Consider the following 21,167-nt stretch of genomic DNA (forward strand, 5'->3'; position numbering starts at 1 on the left):
CACCGCGCGCCGGGGGGCGGGGCCGGGCCCGCGCCCGCGCCCCGCGCCCCCTGGCGGCGCGGCGGACCGCAGCCATGGCGGGCCGGGGAGCGGCGCCGAGCTGGGGAAGGGCCGGGAATGCCGGACCCGGGCGGGACAAGGGACCTGCCGGGCAGGGCAGCGCTCCTCCGGCACAAACCTCCCGGCCGGGCTCCCGGCGGTCGGCACAGCGCAGTGCGGGCCCGCGCAGGGCGAGGCCGGCAGGGCCGTGCGCGGCCGTCACCCTCACAGCCCTCACAGCCCTCACAGCCCTCACAGCCCTCACAGCCCTCACAGCCCTCACAGCCCTCACAGCCCTCACAGCCCTCACAGCCCTCACAGCCCTCACAGCCCTCACAGCCCTCACAGCCCTCACAGCCCTCACAGCCCTCACAGCCCTCACAGCCCTCACAGCCCCGGACGAGCGGGCTGCGCCGGGAACGACAGACCTGGGAAACTACCCGGGAAATGCAACCCTCAGGCAGGAGCCCGCACACCCCGCGGGCCGGGGCGGACTGCAGGATCAACGTGCTGGAGCCAGGACTGCTGACTGACTGACTGATTGATTGATTGATTACTCTCTCTCTTTAATTAATCTCCTCATTTCTCTCTTCCCTTTCCTCCTTCCCCCCTTATCCAAACCCACTGCCGTGGGCTGATAGAGTAGATCAGCGATTAACAAAGCAATTTCTCTGACAAGTGTGTGTTTTACCAATAAAACTTTGATTTTTTTGTGGACCCCCTGACTTTTGTCCTTTTCCCCCAGGAGCATCCAGGGCTCTTGCGTGCTCCCTGCCCCACAGGGGCAGCAGGGACCGAGGCAGTGCCAGGGTCCTGTGCAGCACCTGCAGCCCCCAGAGGGTCCAGAGCAGGGGCTGCCCCGGGTGCAGGGACCAGGCACAGGGGGGAAACCCTCACAACCTCCTTCCCAGCACACAGATGTGCTGAACAGCCAGTGTGAGCCTTGAGGAGCCCACCTCTGCTCTCTGCAGCTGTTCATTCAGGAAGTATAAGCAATTTCACAAAGTGTTACGAGTATTAAAAGCAGTATTGACCCATGCAAAGTGGGTTTCTTACTTGGGGATGGTGATGGAATTGTGTTTTGGGATGGGGATAGCAGTTCCCAAACACTGTGGGAAAAACATTGTGACATTTTCTGTGTCCAGTAATGGTTTGGTTGCTAAGTCCCCAGGAGTATGACAAATTGTTGTGACCAAACCATTACAGACAGAGTTCAGTAGCAGGGATGAGCCTGGCAGCCACGTTCAGAGAACCACAGAACCACTCAGATTGGAAAAGCCTCCAGGATCATCCTTGTCACCAGCCCAGAGCACCGAGTGCCGTGTCCAGTCATCCTGGGGCACCTCCAGGCACGGGGACCCCATCACAAGCCCCTGGCAATGTTCCATCACCCTCTCTGTCCCAGGAGCCCTGTGCTGCTGCACCGTGGCACTCAGGCCCCCTGAGGGGCTCTGGGGGAGCCCCTCTTTCCCTGGGAGCCCACCAGATCCCAGCCCGTGGTGAGGGATGCTCTCCCTGCCCACAGCAGCTCCTGTTTGAAAGCTCTGGGGTTTATCAAGGGAGCCCCTGGTCACCGATGTGCTGCCACCAGCAGTACTTGGGGTTCAGTCGTGCTCTTGTACTGTCTAATAACAAATGTCCAGGGCCAGGCTGGACAGGGCTTGGAGACACCTGGTCTAGTGGAAGGCATCCCTTCCACCAGCCCAGGGTGGAACAAGATGGGCTTTAAGGTCCCTTCCAACCCCAGCCAGTCTGGGATTCTGCAATTCCACCCACGTCACTTCTGCAACCTGAATTGAAGATTTTCTGTAAAAGCAGAGGGAGCAGCTTGAGATCCTGCACAAACCCAAGCCTGGGCTCAGCTCCCTGCAGGCTCAGTGTGTGTCCTGCTGCCCCCCAGCTCCAGCCCTTCCCCCCTGCCAGCACACATCGGCACCAGAACCCACAGGGCAGAGCCCCCCTGCCCAGCACCAGCCCCTGGCCCCACCAGAGCCCCCTCCTCACCCTCCCTGCCTGGTCTCCAGCCCTGGCAGGTCCTGCAAGGGCAGCTTCACATCAGCAAAGCCAGCAGAGGGGACACAAAGTGCCTCTGGAAGCTCCTCTGTGCTCACCCAAGACACAGCCTGGGCACCTGTGGTGAGAGCAATCAATTCCCACCTCACCTACACAAATTGCTCAAGAATGAAGTCAGATTTCCTTCTGCAGGAGTTGGGCTGGTGGGCCCCACCTTTCCCCCCAGATAAACAGGAGCAGGGGCTCAGGCCATGCCAGCCCTGCCCACAGCCCTGCCCACAGCCCAGACAAGCCCTGCTCTCCCTGGCAGAGCACAGACTGCACAGAGAGACCACTCCCAACCATGGGATGGCCACAACCACCACGGGCTGGGATTTTGTAGCAAGAGAAGGGCACATTTCAGCCACGCTGCTCCACCCAGACTGGGCCCTGCCCTGAGTGGCACAACCAGAGAGCTCCTGCCCTTCCTCTGTCATTGCTGGCCCCAGAGAGGTCTCTGCAAGGGGAATATTTGATTTTTCTCTCTTGTTCTTCCCAATCCAAAATGCCACTTCTGCTGGAGGAATAAATACCTGTTTATATAAGTGTGACTTGTGCGAGCTTGGGGTCATCACTCATCTCTGCCCTGTCCCAGGATTTCAGCTTAATGAAGAGCGTAAGTGAGCTGCTGCTGCACCAAAATCAGTGAGGCAGGAGGTCCAGATCTCCTCTCCCAGGAAACAAGGGACAGGACAAGAAGCAGCAGCCTCGAGTTGCTCCAGGGGAGGTTCGGGTTGGATAGGAGGGAAAATTTCTTCCCCAAAGGGCGGTCAGGCCCTGGCACAGCTGCAGTGGTGGAGTCACCATCCCTGGGAGTTTCAAAATATGTTGGATGTGGCACTTGGGACATGGTTAGTGGGGAACGTGGCAGTGCTGGGGGAGTGGTTGGACTCAATGCTCTCGGGGGGCTTTTGCAGCCCTGCTGAGTCTGTGGTTCTCTGACCCCATCACACCAGGCTCTCACTGCCTCTCGGTGCCAGCATCAGACCTGACACATCTCTGCAAGTATCTGTTTGGAAGGGACAAAAATGATCACAATGGCAACAGTTTCCTCTACCTTACAAACACATTGCAAATCAGAGGATGAGGTTTAGGGAGAGGAGGGGTATCCCAGAGCAATGCCAGCCTAGCCCAGCTCCTTTTAGCTGAAGTGATGCATATTACCACTCTGAAAGTGTTGACTCATCTTTCTGTACTTGTAGAAACTCCATTTATTTGAACCTTCCAGGCTTTTCCAGGTTTGAATTCCCACCCATTTGGGCACTGCACGGGCTCTTCACAGGTTTCTGCAGGGATCCCTCATGCAAAGTCAGCACTCAGAGCTTGCTGGTCAAAGACTTCTGCCTCCGAGCCCAGTCCCAGTGCTGTCATCCCTTCTTCTGACCTTCTTTAGGGGGACAGTTCCCTCACCACAAATGGAAAGGACATTCTTGGCATGCAAAGGTGTTTTATGATGAACTCCCTGTTTCTGCTTTTGCTGTTTCAGCTCAAAGCACAGCTCTGAGCTCCCCCCACAGACCCATCCCCAGGCAGACCCCACAGGAAGGTGGCATGGGACTACTGGAATCAGCAAAAAGCCCCCTAGAAATATCAGGGCAGCACATGGAGCAGGGAAAGGATCAGCCTGGGTTAGAAGGTGCTAGCCCAGCCTGTCCCCTGCTTGGTTAAAATTTAATTCCAGAGAGTAACAAAAACATGAAAAGCCAAAATCCCAACAGACACCAAAGCAGCCCAAACAGTTGACCCACACTTTCCAATATTGGTTTTATCTTCAATAAAGCCTGGATGATGGAGAGACTTCAAGTGAATTCCATGTGCCTTAGACAAGGGGCTGCTGCTTTTACTTTTACCTGTTTAGAAGCCCAGCTCTCACAGATTTCAACAAACAAGCACCACACACACACACACACACACACATATATATATATGTATATGTATATAAAATTTGGCCTGGTATTATGATTACACAAACAGCTAAATTCCTTTAAAACACTACTGTAAACAGTTTTTCAGAACTTGGAAAAACTGAGGTGCACCAGGAGCCTTTGTGAAGCTGCACCTCTGAATTTAGGGTTCATCACTATTTCTTTTCAACCACCTGGCAGCAATCCTCCCTCTAAGCAAGTGGAATTTTGGACCTGGCAGTCTATCACATGACCACACCTGCTTTTCATCATAAAATATTTGTTCCTTTTACCCAAGGCCTTTTTGCAGGAACTCCCTGATGTCAGTCTTGTCTGTCTCTAAGAGCAGCTGTGTGTTGAACCTGCAGTTCCATTCTTCTCCTGTGGCTGCTTTATCTCCTCCTCCAGACTTTTATCTCCATTGCTGCTCTCGGTGAGGAGCTGTTTCTTCACAGACTGAGGTGTGCACATGCGCAAGGAGAGCTCTCAGTATGAGGCTTGTTTCCTTCTAAATGAAGTGTATTGCCATTTGTCAGGGCTGTACCTCAGCCACTCTTTCAGGACAGTGCACTCATTTCTGGATTCACAGAAGAGCTGTCTCAGCTCCTTATGTTGCTGTGTGTGCACTCTAGAGAAGGTTCCTTCCTGAATCCTGTGTGACACGTGTAGTTGTGTCCTACAGACATATCTCCTGCAGCCAAAACATTCATCATTCCCGTTTGTTGGTGTTCTGTGAGCCCTGGCAGGGTCCTGGCAGCTGAACCCCTGCTGGAGCACTGACCCTGGAGCAGCCCAAGCACCCAGTAAATGCTCCCCAGTGTTGGTTTTATCTTCCATAAAGTATGGATGATAGAGATTCTTCAAGCGAATTCCATGTTCTGTATCCAAAGGATAAGCTTATAGAATCACAGAATCCCTGGCTGGTTTGGGTTGGAAGGGACCTCAAAGCCCATCCAGCTCCACCCCCTGCCACAGGCAGGGACACCTTCCACTGTCCCAGGCTGCTCCAAGCCTTGTCCAGCCTGGCCGTGGACACTTCCAGGGATCCAGGGGCAGCCACAGCTTCTCTGGGCCCCCTGTGCCAGGGCCTCCCCACCCTCACAGCCAAGAATTCCTTCCCAATATCCCATCTAACCCTGTCTTCTGGCAGTGGGAAGCCATTCCCCCTTGTCCTGTCCCCCCATCCCTTGTCCCAAGTCCCTCTCCAGCTCTCCTGGAGTCCCTTTAGGCACTGGAAGGGGCTCTAAGATCTCCCCAGAGCCTTCTCTTCTGCAGATGAACACCCCCAGCCCTCCTAGCCTGGCCCCAGAGCAGAGGGCCCCTTGGAGCACCTTTGTAGCACCTAAGAAGGTGGAATCAAAGCCCTGAGTCTTCCTTGGTGAGTCACAGGTGCTGTGTGAGCACCCTGGGCTGCTCTGATGCTCCCAGGGTACCACACAACACAGGAACATCCCATGGACTAAAGGTGGCACAACAGGCACAATCTCAGAGTCTGGGCACATGGTACAGGCAGGATTTAAACCTGAGTTTTCATCCTGAAATCCACAGGCAGGGTTACTTAATTTCATTTTTGTCCTGTTTTATGATTGGAAACAAATGGAGAAGCCATAAACTATTCTTATTAAATAAAGAATTAGGATCTGAGCAATCCAGGGAGGTTTGATGTACTTGATTGCTACATTAGAAAAATAAATAAAAGAAAGAAAAGCAGCAGAATTAGGTGAGAGAACCTGTTTCCTGTACTGGCTTAGCCTTTGGAAATCTGGGGTGCACAAAAGGAGGGTGAAAGGGGGAGCTCAACCTACCAGACTCTGAGCATGTTCTGCCCTTGTCATGCTCCCTGAGGATGAGGAATGTGCAAAGGGCACACAGCAGAGCCCATCCCAAAGTGAACAAATATCTCTCTTGTTTTGTTTAACAGAAGTCAAACCCTGATTTCATCAAGTCTGAGCATCCACACAGGGATGAAACCCACGGGCAGGGTCTGTGCATGGCAGGCACTGTCACCTCTTCCAGCCTCCAGCCATGTCCAGGGGCCACAGCTCCAGCAGGAAATGAACCAATCCTTCAGCAGCCCTGGGCTGCAGGCACAGCTCACCCATAGACTGGGGCTCCATTTCTTGAAAAATTCCAAGCAACAATGTGACCATTTCCAAAAAGTTGCACTCCAATTCTACTCCGTCAATAATCCTGATAATAAATGCTCCTGTTGGGACTCCAGAAGTCTCCTCTGATCCCCTGAACCCCCAGACTGACAATGGCTGGTCCTGTATGGAATCACCATGCTGAACTTAACTGCATCCCATTTCCTCTGGCATTTTTTGATAAACAGCCATTTCTTCAATGGAAAAAAAAAATAAAGGGGACACAGAGAAATATCTGTAATGATTCAGCTGCATCAGACACTGTGCCAGCTCCATTTCCAGCTCCACTCCAGTTTGTCTGTCTGTCCCCTCTGAAAGTAAGTTATTACAGAGTACTGTTTTACCCCAGCATTGCACAAAGATTCTTCCAAGCAAAAAAAAAAAGAAAAAAAGCCCCATTTCTCAAAGCATCCTTTTGGTACTTAAATTAAAAGGACCAGTTACACCATGGAAGCATAGACACAACTCCTGTACACAGGCTCTCCCTCACCCCAGCACTTTCAGACACATCACTTGAGCCAGGCTGAAGATTGTTTTAACAGTCAAAAATTAATGTGGTTTTAAAAAAAAAAAAAAAAACCAAAAAAAAAAACCAAAAAAAAAACAACTAACCAAACCCCAAATTTCTGCACAGTTCTGATCCCACCCACAGACCCTCCCTGTCACCATCAGCCACAGATGTTCCAAGACTCTGCCCTACCCCAGTGACTCTGTGCACTTCTGCCCATGGGAAAAGAGGTGAAACCAGCAGAGAAAAAACTTACCAGCAAATTCCTCCTGGTGATGAGTGGAGGGAACACCAAGCCCACCACGGTTCTGCTGAGGAGAAGCTCTCATGGAGAATGCTCTCCCTGGGACAAAGAGCTCCAGCCCTCCCATCTCCCCGGGCTCCAGCAGTTCCACCTCTGGCAGCCCTTGGAGCTGTCACCAGCCCCTTCCAGCTGTGTCCTGCAGTGATTGCTCTCCAAGGGATTTGGGTGCAGCCCCATGTGGGAAGTGCCCTGTGCTGCTCAGAGCTCCAGTCTCCTCTGGCAGCACCGAGGTGCCACAGCTGCAGAGCCCCAGCCACAGGCCCTGGAGAGCCTTTGGGAGAACCACAAATCTCCTTATTCCTCAGGCTTCTGGCTAAATGCAGGTGGAAGCAGCTGAAGGGAGTCCACCCAGAGCAGAGCTTGCTGTGGCCACCAGCCTGGGCCGTGCAGAGGAGCTCCCTGTGGGCCACAGAGGAGGTCACTGTGGCCACCAGCCTGGGCAGTGAGGGAAGGTCTCTGCTTTGTTGCAGCTGGGCAGGGTTGGCAGGAGAAGCTGCCCCAAACCTTTGCTTCCTGTGTGAACCCTCCATTCCTGCCCCTGACAAGTCCCAGATTGTGCCTTCAATTCTTCATGCATTCAACCTGCAAATAATTTCAGCTTTGGAAAAGCTTTGCAAAAATCTTGGAAAATATTTTTTTTCCTTTTTTTCCTTTTCTTTTTCTTTTTTTTTTTCTTTTTGGTGTAACATTTCAACCTCTCTCCTCCCTCCAAACCTGAACAGACAAGAATCACCACAGCTTCTGCACTGCTTCTTTGGAAGGTGATTATTTCTTGGCTAGGAGAACCCAGTGATGCAGCGTGGATTCAGAGGGAAATAAAACTGCATTTCAAAATCTCTAAAAACACCAACATTTAATTTTATAACATAACCAGGGGTTTATTCCACAATATAAACTGCAACATTTGATACAAGCTACCCAAAAAAGGAGAAAGCCAAAATACAGCTGTGGCAATTACTTTACAGATTTTTTTTTCCTGTCTTCTACATCACAGGGCCCTCAGTGACACTAGGATCTAACATTTGCTGTCTGTACATCAACCAATGCTAGAAGCAACACGCTGTTCAGTTGTCATTCCAGTCACTGAAACCAGACATAGAAGTTATTGCTCAGATAAATAAACCTAGTCTACGAAAAACGAAGTGGAAAAAAACTAAAGTCTCCAAAGAGTTAACAGAGTAAACAGGGATTTCCTCAAAAGAGGATTATTGGAAAATTCATGGTGCAGGGGTTTTTTTGTTTGTTTGTTTTTGCACCCAAACCAAGCTGAATTAAATACGTCGGTAAATCCCAGAGGTACCTGAATGCTGTACAATAAAGGTGCGTTTGTCAAATGCCTTCCCAATCGGTGGAAACCCCTGCAAACAGTCAGCATCTCAAACCTCAACAACCACAAACAGATCAAGGGAAAATACAAAAGTGTCAAAAATTGTTCTGAGTTCTGGAAAATGATCCCATAAGGATAGAAGTAGCACCATTTGCAATCTGGTTCTAAAACCAGCCCCTGTGGCTTAACTGGAAAACTGGGAACCTTCTTTACTCGAGTCCTGAAGGGTTGGTGGGGTTTCACTTGCGGCACTGGGCGTCCTTGCCGGCGCAGCTGGCGCAGATGTAATCCTCCTTCTCTGCCATCTCTGGGGAGATGCCCACACACACCTGGTGGAACCACTGGTTGCAGCTGCCGTCACACTGGACCCAGTCGACCTGGTGAAGAGCAGACACAGGGGTCAGAGCAGGGCTGGGCAGTGTCCCACACTCGTGGGTCATCCTGGGGCTCCTGGTCTATTCACATGAGAAATGTCTGATCCACAGCTGCCTGGTGCTGGATATTCACTGTGCTCCCTGCTCTCCTGGGCTACGGGCAGGGTACACCCTCCTTTATCTCCCCACTGCTCTCCCACCTATCAGAGACTCAGCATCCCTCTTCTCCATTTCCAGCCTGAGCAGAGCCCCAGGCACTGCCCCCACGACAGAGCCCATCCACATCTGTATCCCAAGAGCAGCCAGGACACAGTGTCTGCACAGCAACCACCTGCCCCCTCCCATGGTGTGCAGATGTTCTGATGCCACACGGCTGCCCCAGGGCAGGTGGGGTCGGTCCTGCCCATCCCAGCTGCACAGACACAGCCCTGGCTTAGCCAGGGCCTCTCAGCCCCCTCATGAACAGCTTTTCAGCAGTCAAACAGTCCCAGGGCAGTTCCCTGCCCTAGACCACAGCACTAGGAACACCATGGTGGGTCTGCCCCTCCTGACCTCGTCGCCCTCGGGCTGGAGGCAGTTCACAGCTGGGCAGATGGCATCCTCATCCTCAGAGTCCTCCTGCTCCGAGAAGGACGTGTCTGAGGGCAGCAAGTGGCTGTCGCTGCAACGCTGCAGCTCCAGGAGCCGCTCCCGCTCTCTCTCCAGTTTGTTACTGCACAGATCCTTTGAGTGACTCAGTTTCAGTTTCTTCTTTTTGGGTGTTCTCATCTTTTTTACTCTCGCTCTCTTCTCCCCACAGAAGGTCTCTCTCTCGAAACGCCGCTTCAGTTTTCTCTCCATGTAACTAATCCCATCCTTCTTCCCTCGGCAACACTCATTCTATGGGAAAGACATTTGGCAAGGTTGGATCTATGCAGCTAACACCCATTATCCTGTTATTTCATACCCTGATTTTAGGAATAGGTTTAAGTACAAGTGCAGTGTTTTGACAGTGCTGCATTTTCAGTAGCATGAGATGTGTAAGAGGAGCCAAGGGCAGGGTCAGGCACCAGGGACAGAACTCAGAGAGAAAACCATCCTCATTTCCTGCCTGTGAGCCCACAGCTTCCACAGCAGCTCCCTTGGAAAGCCTCAACATAGGACAAGAGTCAAGTGTTCAAGGCCAGGATGGGACTTGGAACAATCTGATCTAGTGGAAGTTGTCCCTGCCCATGGCAAGGGGTGGAACAAAATGAGCTTTAAGGTCCCTTCCAACCCAAGCCAGTGTGGGATTCTGCAATTCTATGAAATCAGGACAGATGTATGTAAAGTACAGAGACTGATCATAAACACATATCTAAATTTCAAAAATGTATTAGGCCACAAATTGTATTCATTATTTTGTAACTAATTTATTACCAACTTCTTGACTCCTTTTGCACAAGGAAAATGTATTTTCATGGAAGTGCAGCCACACTCACAAAGCCCAGTAAAGCCCAAGGGCTGAGGCAGAGCCCTTCCCCAGGGTGCCCCAGCCCAGTGCTGCTGTTGGACACTTGCCTTGTCACTTGTGGCTGTGCTGGGTGACCTCTGCTCTGGCTGCAGGGCCGGGCTCTGCTTCGTGAACAGGGCCTGGTACAGCTCCTGGATCTCGGGCAGAGAAACCTGCAGCAGCTGGGCTTCCATCATCAGCTCGTCCAGCTCGGTGCTAACCACTAGTGAGAAACATAAGAGACACAGCAGCAATTCTTCAGTGACAAGAACTGCACAGATAATGAAAAATCTCTGGTATCACAACAAAAAATTGTGAAAGACTTTAAATCTGCAACTGCGTGAATTAGTTCTTATCTGCTCCCTCTTGACTGCTCATTTTTAACAGCAGGGGTAAAAGGAAAGATAAAGGCTTGCACAGAAGCTCCTGCACTGTGGCTCAGCACCCTGCCATGCTTCCATTCCCTGCTGATTCAAGGATAAGGCATTGCCATAATTCCTGGCAAATTCTCCTGTTTCAGGAGCTGCAGGAGTGTGACAATCCCCTCAGGACCTAAGGAGAGGGTAAATGAACAAACTGAGTGAGGCCTGCACAGGGAGCCATGAGAGGAGAGGAAGGAAGGCTGAAGACAAGCCTGATGACAAGGTCCTGCTCTATGGTCACTACCCACTGCTGCTACTGGCTCCAAAGACCCAAAGCTCATGCAGGGCTCTGAAACAGTCCCAGCTGGAGAGGCCAAAATCTTTGCATAAGTAACAGCTTATTAATACGCTACACCTCAAATATGAAAAATAAACCTGGTGACACAAAGAACTGCCTTGTTTGATGTGAACTGTAACATTCCACTGAAATGGCTTTTCTAACATGGTATGGACTGAGCTGCACAGACATGAAGGTAAGTCTAGACTTGTATCCCTGGAGCATTATGCATGAGGAGGGAAGAAATGATAAATAATTTCTGTCACAGTCATAAAATGATGCACAGCTTGTCTGTTAGAGTCTGAGGTGAGGATGGCCCAGAGTTGAATGACCCCAGCAGAGCAGAGCAGCCCCATGTCCAGTCTCTGGACAGCTGTGCTGCAGCAAAGCTCACATGGACTCATGTCCTGTGCATTATCCCATGGGCTCCAGCACCTCATCCCTGCTGTTCCCATCCACCTCCTGCACTTCCAGGGCCCCTCCTCTTTCCTTCCCCCTTCTGCAGCTGGGCTGGGGCACAGTCTGGGGGAGCTGTTCTTGTGGGAAGGGGCCAGCTCTCCTGATTCCTCATCCCATTGTGCCACAGCTTTTCATTACACATGGGAAATTTCCATCCTTGAGCAATGCACCCCTCTGCCAAGGCTGGACACTGAGGTCCAAAGCTGCTGAGGAGATGGAGGAACAGCCACCAGGGCTATGCAGTCACAGGCCTGCTCAGCCATTTCCTGGTGACCAGGACACCCTCCCTGCCCCACCAAACATGGGGAAAAAAGGAAGGGGCAGGGGGAAATCTCCCAAACCAAAGTGAAGATTACAAACCATGAAGTGGGATGCAGTGCTGTCCTGTAGAGAATGGAGAATGCAAATACATGGTTCTGTTATCCCAGTCATGAGGCATGGAGAATGACATTGCCCCAATTGTCTGTGACACCTAGAAAACAAAACACAGATAGTTTCACTAAATGTGGAGTTTGAAATGCAGAATAACTGTGATAGGATCAACACTTGTTTCTCTTACAGCTACTGAAATCTTGTATCTAGTCCAAAAGACTGCAGGGACATGCCAACAGCAATCTCTGCACCTCCTGACACTGCCAGGGGCATCTCACCAGGAACCTTCCACACCTCTGCCTCACTAGCCAAGTGCCTGGGCCCCTTGCAGAATAAGGCTCTCCTCAATCCCCACTGCTGCTCTCAAGGGAATTTCCAAACTCACCCACATTCTCACTTTGGCCAGTGTCAAAGCAGCCCAACTCCAGTGGTTACTGAAGAGCTTCTTGTGTGGAAGTGAGTGCTGAATTAGCCCAGGTGACAGGGAGAACAGGACTGGGACAGGACAGGACAGCCATGGTGAGACACCAGATTCACCAGAAAACCACCTCAAATCCATGGAGACTGAAGTTTCAGCTCACACCTGCTGGGCCCTGGCTCAGGGGGGTCCCTGAGGGACACTGAGGCACACTGAGGGACCCAGGCAGGGGGACCTGGTCAGAGGCTCTTCCACTGAGCTTCCCAGGGACCTCTGACTTGGGAAATGTAGTCACAAGGACCTGGACAAGCTCAGCCAGAAACACCCTGATTTGGAAGGTTTACTGACTTAAGGTCCAGACCCCTCAAAAATGGTTACACTGCTCTGGGTGGGAGGAACCTCACAGATCCACTCTGAGCTAACACCATCAGCCAATAAAACAAAACTGTTTCAATTTCTTGCCAAAACATCAACTTCTACTTCCAAAATCTTGGCCAGATCTTTTCAGCTGCACTAGCTAACCTAGCAAAATTATACTTTCAGACCTAAATGACCAAAAAATATCTCTTAAATACCTAAACACATTTTAATTTCTGTATCTTGACTTGTCTGTTTGAAAAATTTGGTCCACTAGCCACTGGCACAGTTGGGTGAATGAGAAGCAGCTGCAATGCTCTTGTCAGGTGCTGTGGAGGCTTGTGCTTTAATTTAAGTTTGTGTTTTAACGTAAGAAACACAGCCTAACTGTAGCTGGACTGGACTAGCTAAACTAAGGTGTTTCAAAATGTAAAACCAACAGAGCACGTTCCATTTTGGGGTGTTTCATGTTCTTCATACAGCAAAGAACATTGATTTCTGCTATTTTTCTGCATTTGTTATTCTCGGGAAAATTCTTTACCTCCTTTCCTTCTTTATTTGGGTTTTTGCTGAAAGATCTTCACTGAAAAAAGACAAACTCGCTCACTACCCCACCTGAACAGCTGCTGTGTCTAAACCCAGCAATATGAGCAGGATATTCAGCTTGGGAGGTCTAGCAGAAATGAGGAGAGGCAGCAAAGGATAAAGACACTTTGTTGAAAACAACTTTGTCTGAGAGCCAAGCTGGTAATGCACAGGACAGTTTGTGCCTCTGTCAGTAATTCTCAACACTGATTTGAATACCTGTACGAGCAGAATATAAAGACCCACTGAATAGTAAGCACTCCAGAAACAATAACTCAGCAGCTCTGTCATTAGTGGTGTCACAGCAGAACACAGGAGCTGGAAGAAGAGAGGGGAAAGCAGGCTCTTTGGGAGGAGCTGTCCCTGGACTCCAGCAGAAGGGAGCACCAAGCTGCTGCTGGGGCACACACACACCCTGACTGAGGAGCACAGCAGGACCCAGCTCCTGACAGCCACAACGCAGGAACAACCCCTCTGCCTTGTGGGGATTTACTGTAGGGAGGTACAGCAGACTGAAACCCAGAGCAGCCACCCTGTCCTCACGACCCCGTGCTCCCAGTGCCACAAGCCCATCCCCGGCCCGGCCTCACCTTGTTTGTCTCTGGCAGCTGGCCCGCCGAGGCTTGCCACCTGCTGTACAGTAATCCTGAGCCAACTTTGTCCTGGATGCGTTTTAGATTCCCTGAATACAACATTTGTTGTGCTCTGTGCTGCCAGTTCACAGTTCTCTCGATCATGTAGCGCAGGGCGTCCCCCTCGGGCAGGCGCACGCGGATGCGCTGCAGGGCCGCCAGCAGCGGCAGGATCCTCTCCAGCGGCGGCTTCTCGGAGCGCCGGCACTGCGGGCACAGCCACACGCGCGGCCCCGGCGCCGCGCCGGCCGCCGGCACGCAGCCCGTGTGGAAGAAGCCCCTGCAGAGCTCACACTGGATCATGGGAGCAGCCGGCTCCTTCTGGCACAGACACACCTTGAGCTCGGCGTCCTCCTCGCCCGACAGCGCCTTCACCTCGTTGGCGGCTCGCAGGGCGCGCAGCGCCTCCATCTCTCTCAGCCGCGCCTCTCCCAGCGTGGCCATCTGAAAGGGAGGCAAAGGATGGCATCTCCAATGGAGCACTGCTTGTCACAAACAAACAGGGTGCCCTCTGCTCCGTCACTCCACACACACATCAGTCTCCAGGGCTTTAAATGTTAGAATGAAGCAAGGATGGGGATGTGCGGTGGGGCAGCAAATGGGATTGGAGGGGCAGCACTGGGGATCTGCCATGGTGTGACTTCAATTCCCTTCCATTTTCTCATGAGGCCCTGAGAGAAAAAGCTTAACCCTTCATAAAAAAATAGCTCCTAACCCCTTCTCTCTTCCAAGCTTTTGTGTTTTGTAATACAAAAACACAGTCTGCCTTCAAGCAGCTCAAATCCTGAAGTGCAAGTTTGGATTGCAAACACTGCTCTGGGAATGTGTCTCAACTGTCTGACTTTGGATACTCAGAAAAGCTTCCTGGGCAGTTTTCACAAATGCAAACGTACCTCTCACCCTCACTTTGTACATGCTTCCCAGTGCTCAAGGCCATGCCCTGACCTATGAACTTGCTCTGGGGATTGTGAACAGCAGACAAAGTTCAGGTGTGCTGTTTACCCTCTCTGAAGATGTTCATGATCCTTTTTTCAGGAATCTTTAGCACTAGCTCCTATAAAGGCAGCTCCTATATATTTCAGTTCCATAAAGGCTGTGCAAACTAGCTGCAACTAACTATAATGTATATAAATGTACCAAAGAGGGTTTATAGATATATACAAAGTGGTTATTTCTCACACCATAGCTTTCAAGCATAATTCCTGGACTAAAATAATCTCTGGAAAAATTAGACAGCTGTGTCCACCCTGGGCAGACATGGGACTGGGGCACAGCACATTCCAATGTGCACACAGGTGCTGAGCTGGGCTGGGAGTGTGGGAAGGTTCTGGTTCCCCTCATGTGCCAGAAGCAAACCCTGTCACACTGAATGACCCCTCTCTCCTGGATGCAGCCCCTGGGACTGCCCTGGGTCTCCCTGGCTAGAGGTACCAGTCACAGAGGGCTGAGTGTGACCCAGGGCCCAGCCTGTCCCCACATTACCATGACAGAGACACCACTGCAGCTCTGGGGATCAGACAAGACAGGCCAACACCAAAGCACTGAAAGCACAAGTTTCAAGTAGTTGCCATAGGCTAAAACTTAAACGTCCCACATTAAATTACATTCAAGCCCCATGCAATGAGCCCCTACTGCATCTCATGAGCCACAGGACATCATTACCTGGCCCAGGTGGAGGCTCTGCACTAGGTCTGCTGCAATGAAGCCCTTCCCCACCAGCAACTGAGTCTGGTCCACCCAGAGCAGTGTTTCAGTGACTCCATAACTCATGAGGTTTTCTTTAATTATGTATAATGTTTGTTTTAATCATAAATGGTGCTAGATTATTGTGTTCTTTGAAAGGATCACACTTGGCCAAACCCTATCCCATTTTTAATAAGGTTTAGGTATGGGAGGGGAAAACAGGTGTCCATTTTTTGTTTTCCTGTGCTTTGCTCAGCTACAGGCACTGCCTAGCAAACCATGAGGCTGCTTAATGCACAAAGCAACAGATGTTGTTTCCACTGAAGGCAATTTTGGGAAGTCTGAAGCAAACACAGCAAAGTGCAGCCTGCAGAGCAACACAGCAAAAACAGGGTGGAAGCCACACTCCTGCACAGGAGGCAAACAGAAACAAGGATTCAAAGAACTCAGAAGAAATCCCAGTTAGGAGAGATGTGACCACATACCGCGGATGCAGTGTCCTTGCTTTCAGAGAGTGCCCGCTCCAGGTCGCTCAGCGTCTCCAGCTTAGTGCTTTTCTTCTTGCCACTTGGCACTGGCTCCTTCAGCTTCTTCTGCTTCCTCTTCAGGCTGAGCATCCCGATGTCACACCAGGGACACAGCACCTGAGGGACAGAACAGCAGTGTCCCACATGCAGCAGTGTTACACCTGCACTGCTCCTAACGCACCTTCCTGCCTGGATGCAGCCACAGGCAACTGGTGAGAACTAGAGTTCCTGCAGTTATTCCATCAAATCTAAGGGATTAGGATGAGGTTATCTGGAAGGTAGGGAGAGCTGGAAAGTTGGAACTTCAGTTTTGTAAAAGGCCCAGACCTAAACAACCCTTGTGTTTCACCCAGACTGCTGGGAGAGAGAGGGAGAGAGAGAGCGAGTGCAAATCCTGGGAAAGAGCAGAGATTCCAGGGGCTGCCCTATGCTCCTGTCTGTCCCAACAGGAGGGGGCTCAGAGGGCCTCAGTGCTGGGCAGAGTGTACATTGCTCATGGACTGCAGCTGTGACACAGCCACAGCTCCAGAGGGGCAGCACACACAGCCCCAGCTTCACCCTGGCACACCTGAACCTGAGGAGGATTGAGCAGGCAGGAACCTGCTCACCTGCAGCTCGGCCTGATGCACTGGAGTTAATCCAGTGCCACAGATTTGTCACTATTGCCACATTCATATGGAAAATGTTAGACACTGGCACTGCCTGCTCTTGTTGGCCACTGATTAAGAAGAACAGAGAAAACATAGCTAAATCTTAAGCATTTTAGAAGTTTAAAACTATTATTTAGAAGTATAGGTCACTAACAAAAGTTCTTATTAAAACAGTGTAATCCTAAAGCAATTCTGCAAATATACTTAATATTTACTGCTCTGCCCACACAGACTCCCTGCACCATGCATGAGCGAGCAGGCTGATCCCCATCCAGGCCTCTCACCTCCAGCAGGGAATACGGAGAGTTCTCACACAGGAACGTGTTTGCTGCACACTCCTTCCACGCCTGCACTTCGGCCACCAGGGCCTCCAGCCTGGGCAGCTGATCCAGGTGCACTGGGATGGAGCGGCCCCTGGTGACCAGCTCCACCAGCGTGTCCAGCACGGGCACGCGGCCGCCAGCCTGCGGGGGAAATGGAGATGCTGGATGCACAGCACACAGCACTGCCAGGGCACAGCAGGCACTCAAGCAGTTCAGGGCACAGCTTGTAAAAATGAATTTAATGCTCAGACAGCTCAGTGACCTGCACAATCAGTCCAACATTTGTGCTGCTTGTGCACTTAGTCATTGACTACCAGACAAAACTAACAACGCATTTGGGGGTTGGGAAGCAAGAGTACACTTGCCTAGTGACCCTTTAAAAAGAAAATAGAACAAAACCAGAGACTGCCAACAATACAAGCAGTGTCCCAGTCTCACACTGCATTCATAACAGAAAATCAAAATAATTCTGAAGTAAAAAAAATTCTACAGTTGTATTAACATTGAAAAAAGATCTCCAAGATCAATTTCAGCAATTAACCCAGCATTGCCAAAGCCATCACTTGTCCCCAGGTGTCACATCCACATACCTTTTAAATCCCTCCAGAGATGGTGACTCTACCCTGGACAGGCTGTGCCGGGTCCTGACCACTCCTTTCAGCTAAGAAATTTTCCCCAACATCCAACCTGAACCTCCCTAGGTGCAACTTGAGGCAGTTTCCTCTCATCCTGTCCCTTGTTCCCTGGGAGGAAACTCTTGATTCCCTGGCTCCAGCCTCCTTTCAGGTACTGCAGGGAGCTCCAGCACCAGAAGACAAGTTTAACCCAGGCTGAGCCATGCCAAGAGTGAGAACCACCCCCAGTATCCCGTGTGCCACTTGGGAGCAAGCTCTGACCTTGGCACATTCCCTTGGCACCACACAGCTCAGGCAATGCAGGTACCACACACCCAGAGGTAAAGCAGCACAAGAGTAACTCTAGAGGTAATTTCTAGAACAGGCAGTTGATGTGGGACTGGGGAAATATTCAGCAAAATAACCCCAACCTCTCTAGCAACTTCAAAGTCCTGATGCCAAGAGCTTCCTGCAAGTCACAGTGATTGCTGGCATTTAACAAAACATTCACAGAACCAAAGCAGAAGTTCTTGGCACAGACAAAACTAGTTTTCCATATTCAGGAGGCAGAATTTCAGAGTCCAGACCAAGAGATTAGCAAATGCCAAGAAAAAAAAAAATCACTCAAATTCTTTCAAGACAGCCCTCAAATGAAAGTTAGTATTACATGAATTTTATTCCTTAAAAATATTTAAATCCAAGAAAATTAGTTTTTAAATAAGAGCTCAAAATAAATTTTTATTGGAACCTGAATTTAGGCCAGACAGGCCTGAAAATACCCCTAAGTTAGATAGAGCTCACTTTATAGGAAAAAAATGAGGACAAATGAAAATATTTGGCAATTTACACCAAAAAGTGAAACCAGAGCTATCCCAGTGCCACCCTAGTCTGATCTGGGCAGTCCCACTGACCCCTGGCTTGAACACTTGCAAGGCTGAGCCAGGAACTACTTCTGTATCACCACCCTATACCTCAGTGTGGCACAAAAACGTGATCAACGAGGAGTTGTTACTCAGCAACTCAGAAAAAGTGACCTCAAGGTGAAGTTCCGCAACCCAGTAACTTTTTAACCTTAGATTTTTGCTAATAGCTGTTTTATAGATTTTATTGCAGGCAGCTAGTTGCAAAGGTGAAGGAATACAGACCAGAAACAGAAGCAAAAATCAGGGCAGTGAGTAGATGCTCCATGGCTGAGGGAACCAATGTCCTGGACTGGTGCTCCGAGTCAGAGGGACACCGGAGCCCTGGAGCACACATGGGGTGTGGGGTGGCTCTGGTGACACGAGCAGGGTCATTGTCCCTGCCCAGCAGCCAGGCTCACATACCTGCAGAGCCTCCACCTCCTGCAGCCAGTCCTTGGCCTTCTGCACTGCATCCTTGAGTGCTGCTCCATTTGGGAGGTAGGCTGGGATCTCCTCCAGCTCCTTCACTGCTGCTGCCAGGCTGCTCAGGGACTGCCGGGGCCTGGGGGAACACAACAGCCCAGATGGGAGATGCTGCTCTCAGGGGGGCTCTTCAATCACCTGAGATGTTAAAATCAGAGGGCCACACCAACTGATGATGCTACTGATGATGTTCAGTACTGGTTGCACCCAGCAAAGCTGGGGTGTCAGGAGCAGGGGAGGTTTAGAAATGTCTGTTTGCTTACTCCAGCCTCCTACTAGAAATATTCTCACTTTTGGACTTAAAGAAGATGTACCTTTTATTAACTTTTGGATGACAAACCCCAGACCAGCACCAGCAGAGAGATTCTGCAATAGGAGGTTAAAACCCTGAAATGGGCTTTTCTGTATTTCCCAGTTTGATTCTGAGGTTTTAGAGAGGTACAAACACAACATAGCTCCCTATCAAATGTTGAACCCAAACTTAGTCAGTAATGTGCTATATGAAGCTGTTTTAAAATACTGTGGTTAGTAGTGGGTAAGAAATGTTCCAATACTTCAAGTATGACAAAATTTAAAAAAATAAAGGAATCTTGAGGGAAGAAACGTGGCACATAAGTTTGTGCCATGTTCCTAATTTTAAGTACACAGTGCTCTCACCTGTTTTACTTTATAAATCAGAAGGTAAAAACCACAAGAAAACTTTTCTTAGTATTTGGCTTATTTCCTTCTTCCCTGCACCAATTAATCTGGAAAAATCTCCTCCTTGTTACTTAGAAATAGTCCTACATGGACCTCTATAGACTATGAAGTTTTACCTGCTGGTGGTACCTATCTGAGCTTGATCTGAACACGTGTCCTCCAGCCTGAAACTGGGGAGGGGAGAAGGTGGAAAAGAGGAAAAGGCATCTTAAGCCCCTTTCCTGTGGCACAAGGAGAATTTACATAAGATGGTTGAGCAACACAAACACTACAAGGCAACCCCGACACCTGAAACTGCTCCATCCCTCACCCCCCCTCTCCAGCCCTGTCCCTTCTGGCTGGCACAAGCTTTGCCTTCATGCTGGGAACTTGATGAACAAAGGGGAGCTCCTCCAGGAGCCAGGGCACTTCCATCTGAAACAACTCTGAAACAACACGCAGCAGTGAGATTTAGCTCTACCTGGCCTTGATCAGGTTCCTGGCTTTGTCATCCCAGTGCTCGGACACGGTGAGGAGCTCCTGCAGCTTGGCCATCGCCTTCTCCACCGCCGGGTAGGGCGCGAGCCCCACGCCGGAGTCTATGAGGCGCCTCATGTCATCCAGGGTGAGGGAGCCCTGCTCGGCGCAGGCCAGCTGCACGTCCTCCAGCCAGCGCGCCTGCTCCAGCCGCGCCCGCAGCTCCGGCAGCTGCGGCAGCTCCACGTCGAAGTCAAAGCTGACGTCCAGCAGCTCCTGCAGCTCCGCAGCACTGGGCATCTCTTCAGAAAGGAGCTTTTGGCTTTGCTGTTGGAAAGCTTCCACACGGTCAAGGAGATCCTGAAATACACAAATGCAACGATAAATCAGATGAAAGTCCTCTGCCAGGTCACTTGACCATGGAAGCAGCAAAGTTAACCATGGAAGCACAGGGTCAACAATGGCAGCACAGGCTCCTGGCAAACCCCCTGCTGCAATGCCACAGTGCACATGGCAAATTATCCCAAGGGCTGAAACACTACAATAGTGTCTTCAACACACTGTGTTGCCACCACTTCCTCGTATGTAGCATGGCCACAAGCTTGGGAATCCCAGAACAAGGCAAACCCAGTGACAGGGTGTCAGAAAGAGGGCTCAGAAGAACAGAAAGGATGGAAAGGGAATTTGAGCACTCCATTGGTGTTGCTGTTTAGCTTTGTTTTGGAATGGCTCAGGCAGCTGAGGAACAGCAAGGTGAGGATTATGAAGGCTTTGCAAAGCACTGGGAAGGACACAGAAGTTCTGAAGTTCATTTCTGCTGCACCACTAAGGCCTTTGAGCTGCACCCCACAGTCCCAGTGAGCCACAGGCATTTTACTCTCTCATGCAGGGAAGCTCCTTCTCTCTCTCCATGCACTCAGCAGCTCATTACCCCAAAAGGTATTTCTGGGGCTGTTTGCACTTTCCCCAGGATAAAGGACAGTCATGCAGAGCTATCCCACAGTGAAGGATGGGATTATTCTGTATGAAGCAACCTGACCAGTACTCCCAGTACTGCCTGAAATGCTGTTCCTGCAGGAAGTTCTTCCCTCACAGCTGACACCTCGGCATTTTGCCAGTGAGGCTGTTTCCCAGGGTGGGCAACCTCCCTCAGCATGGAATCAAACATTTTTCAGAGATAGGCTG

General features: G+C 50.6%; 1 protein-coding gene across 2 annotated transcripts in view; it reads right to left on the reverse strand.

Moving 5' to 3' along the window:
• Positions 1-7,789: 7,789 nt before the first annotated feature.
• The window catches only part of KDM5B (lysine demethylase 5B), a 55,503-nt gene continuing 42,125 nt past the window's right edge, over positions 7,790-21,167 (reverse strand). For both annotated transcript variants that reach the window (XM_064398807.1, XM_064398806.1), the window contains exons 19-27: positions 19,987-20,342; positions 18,768-18,906; positions 16,790-16,969; positions 15,814-15,972; positions 13,604-14,089; positions 11,642-11,753; positions 10,192-10,346; positions 9,205-9,531; positions 7,790-8,655 (exon numbers count right to left, since the gene is read on the reverse strand). In XM_064398807.1, the coding sequence (XP_064254877.1) occupies positions 8,518-8,655; positions 9,205-9,531; positions 10,192-10,346; positions 11,642-11,753; positions 13,604-14,089; positions 15,814-15,972; positions 16,790-16,969; positions 18,768-18,906; positions 19,987-20,342 (2,052 nt within the window). In that variant the 3' untranslated portion in view covers positions 7,790-8,517. The remainder of the gene's footprint in view (positions 8,656-9,204; positions 9,532-10,191; positions 10,347-11,641; positions 11,754-13,603; positions 14,090-15,813; positions 15,973-16,789; positions 16,970-18,767; positions 18,907-19,986; positions 20,343-21,167) is intronic.

Source organism: Passer domesticus, chromosome 25 (assembly GCF_036417665.1).
Source record: "Passer domesticus isolate bPasDom1 chromosome 25, bPasDom1.hap1, whole genome shotgun sequence".
Lineage (NCBI taxonomy): Eukaryota > Metazoa > Chordata > Aves > Passeriformes > Passeridae > Passer > Passer domesticus.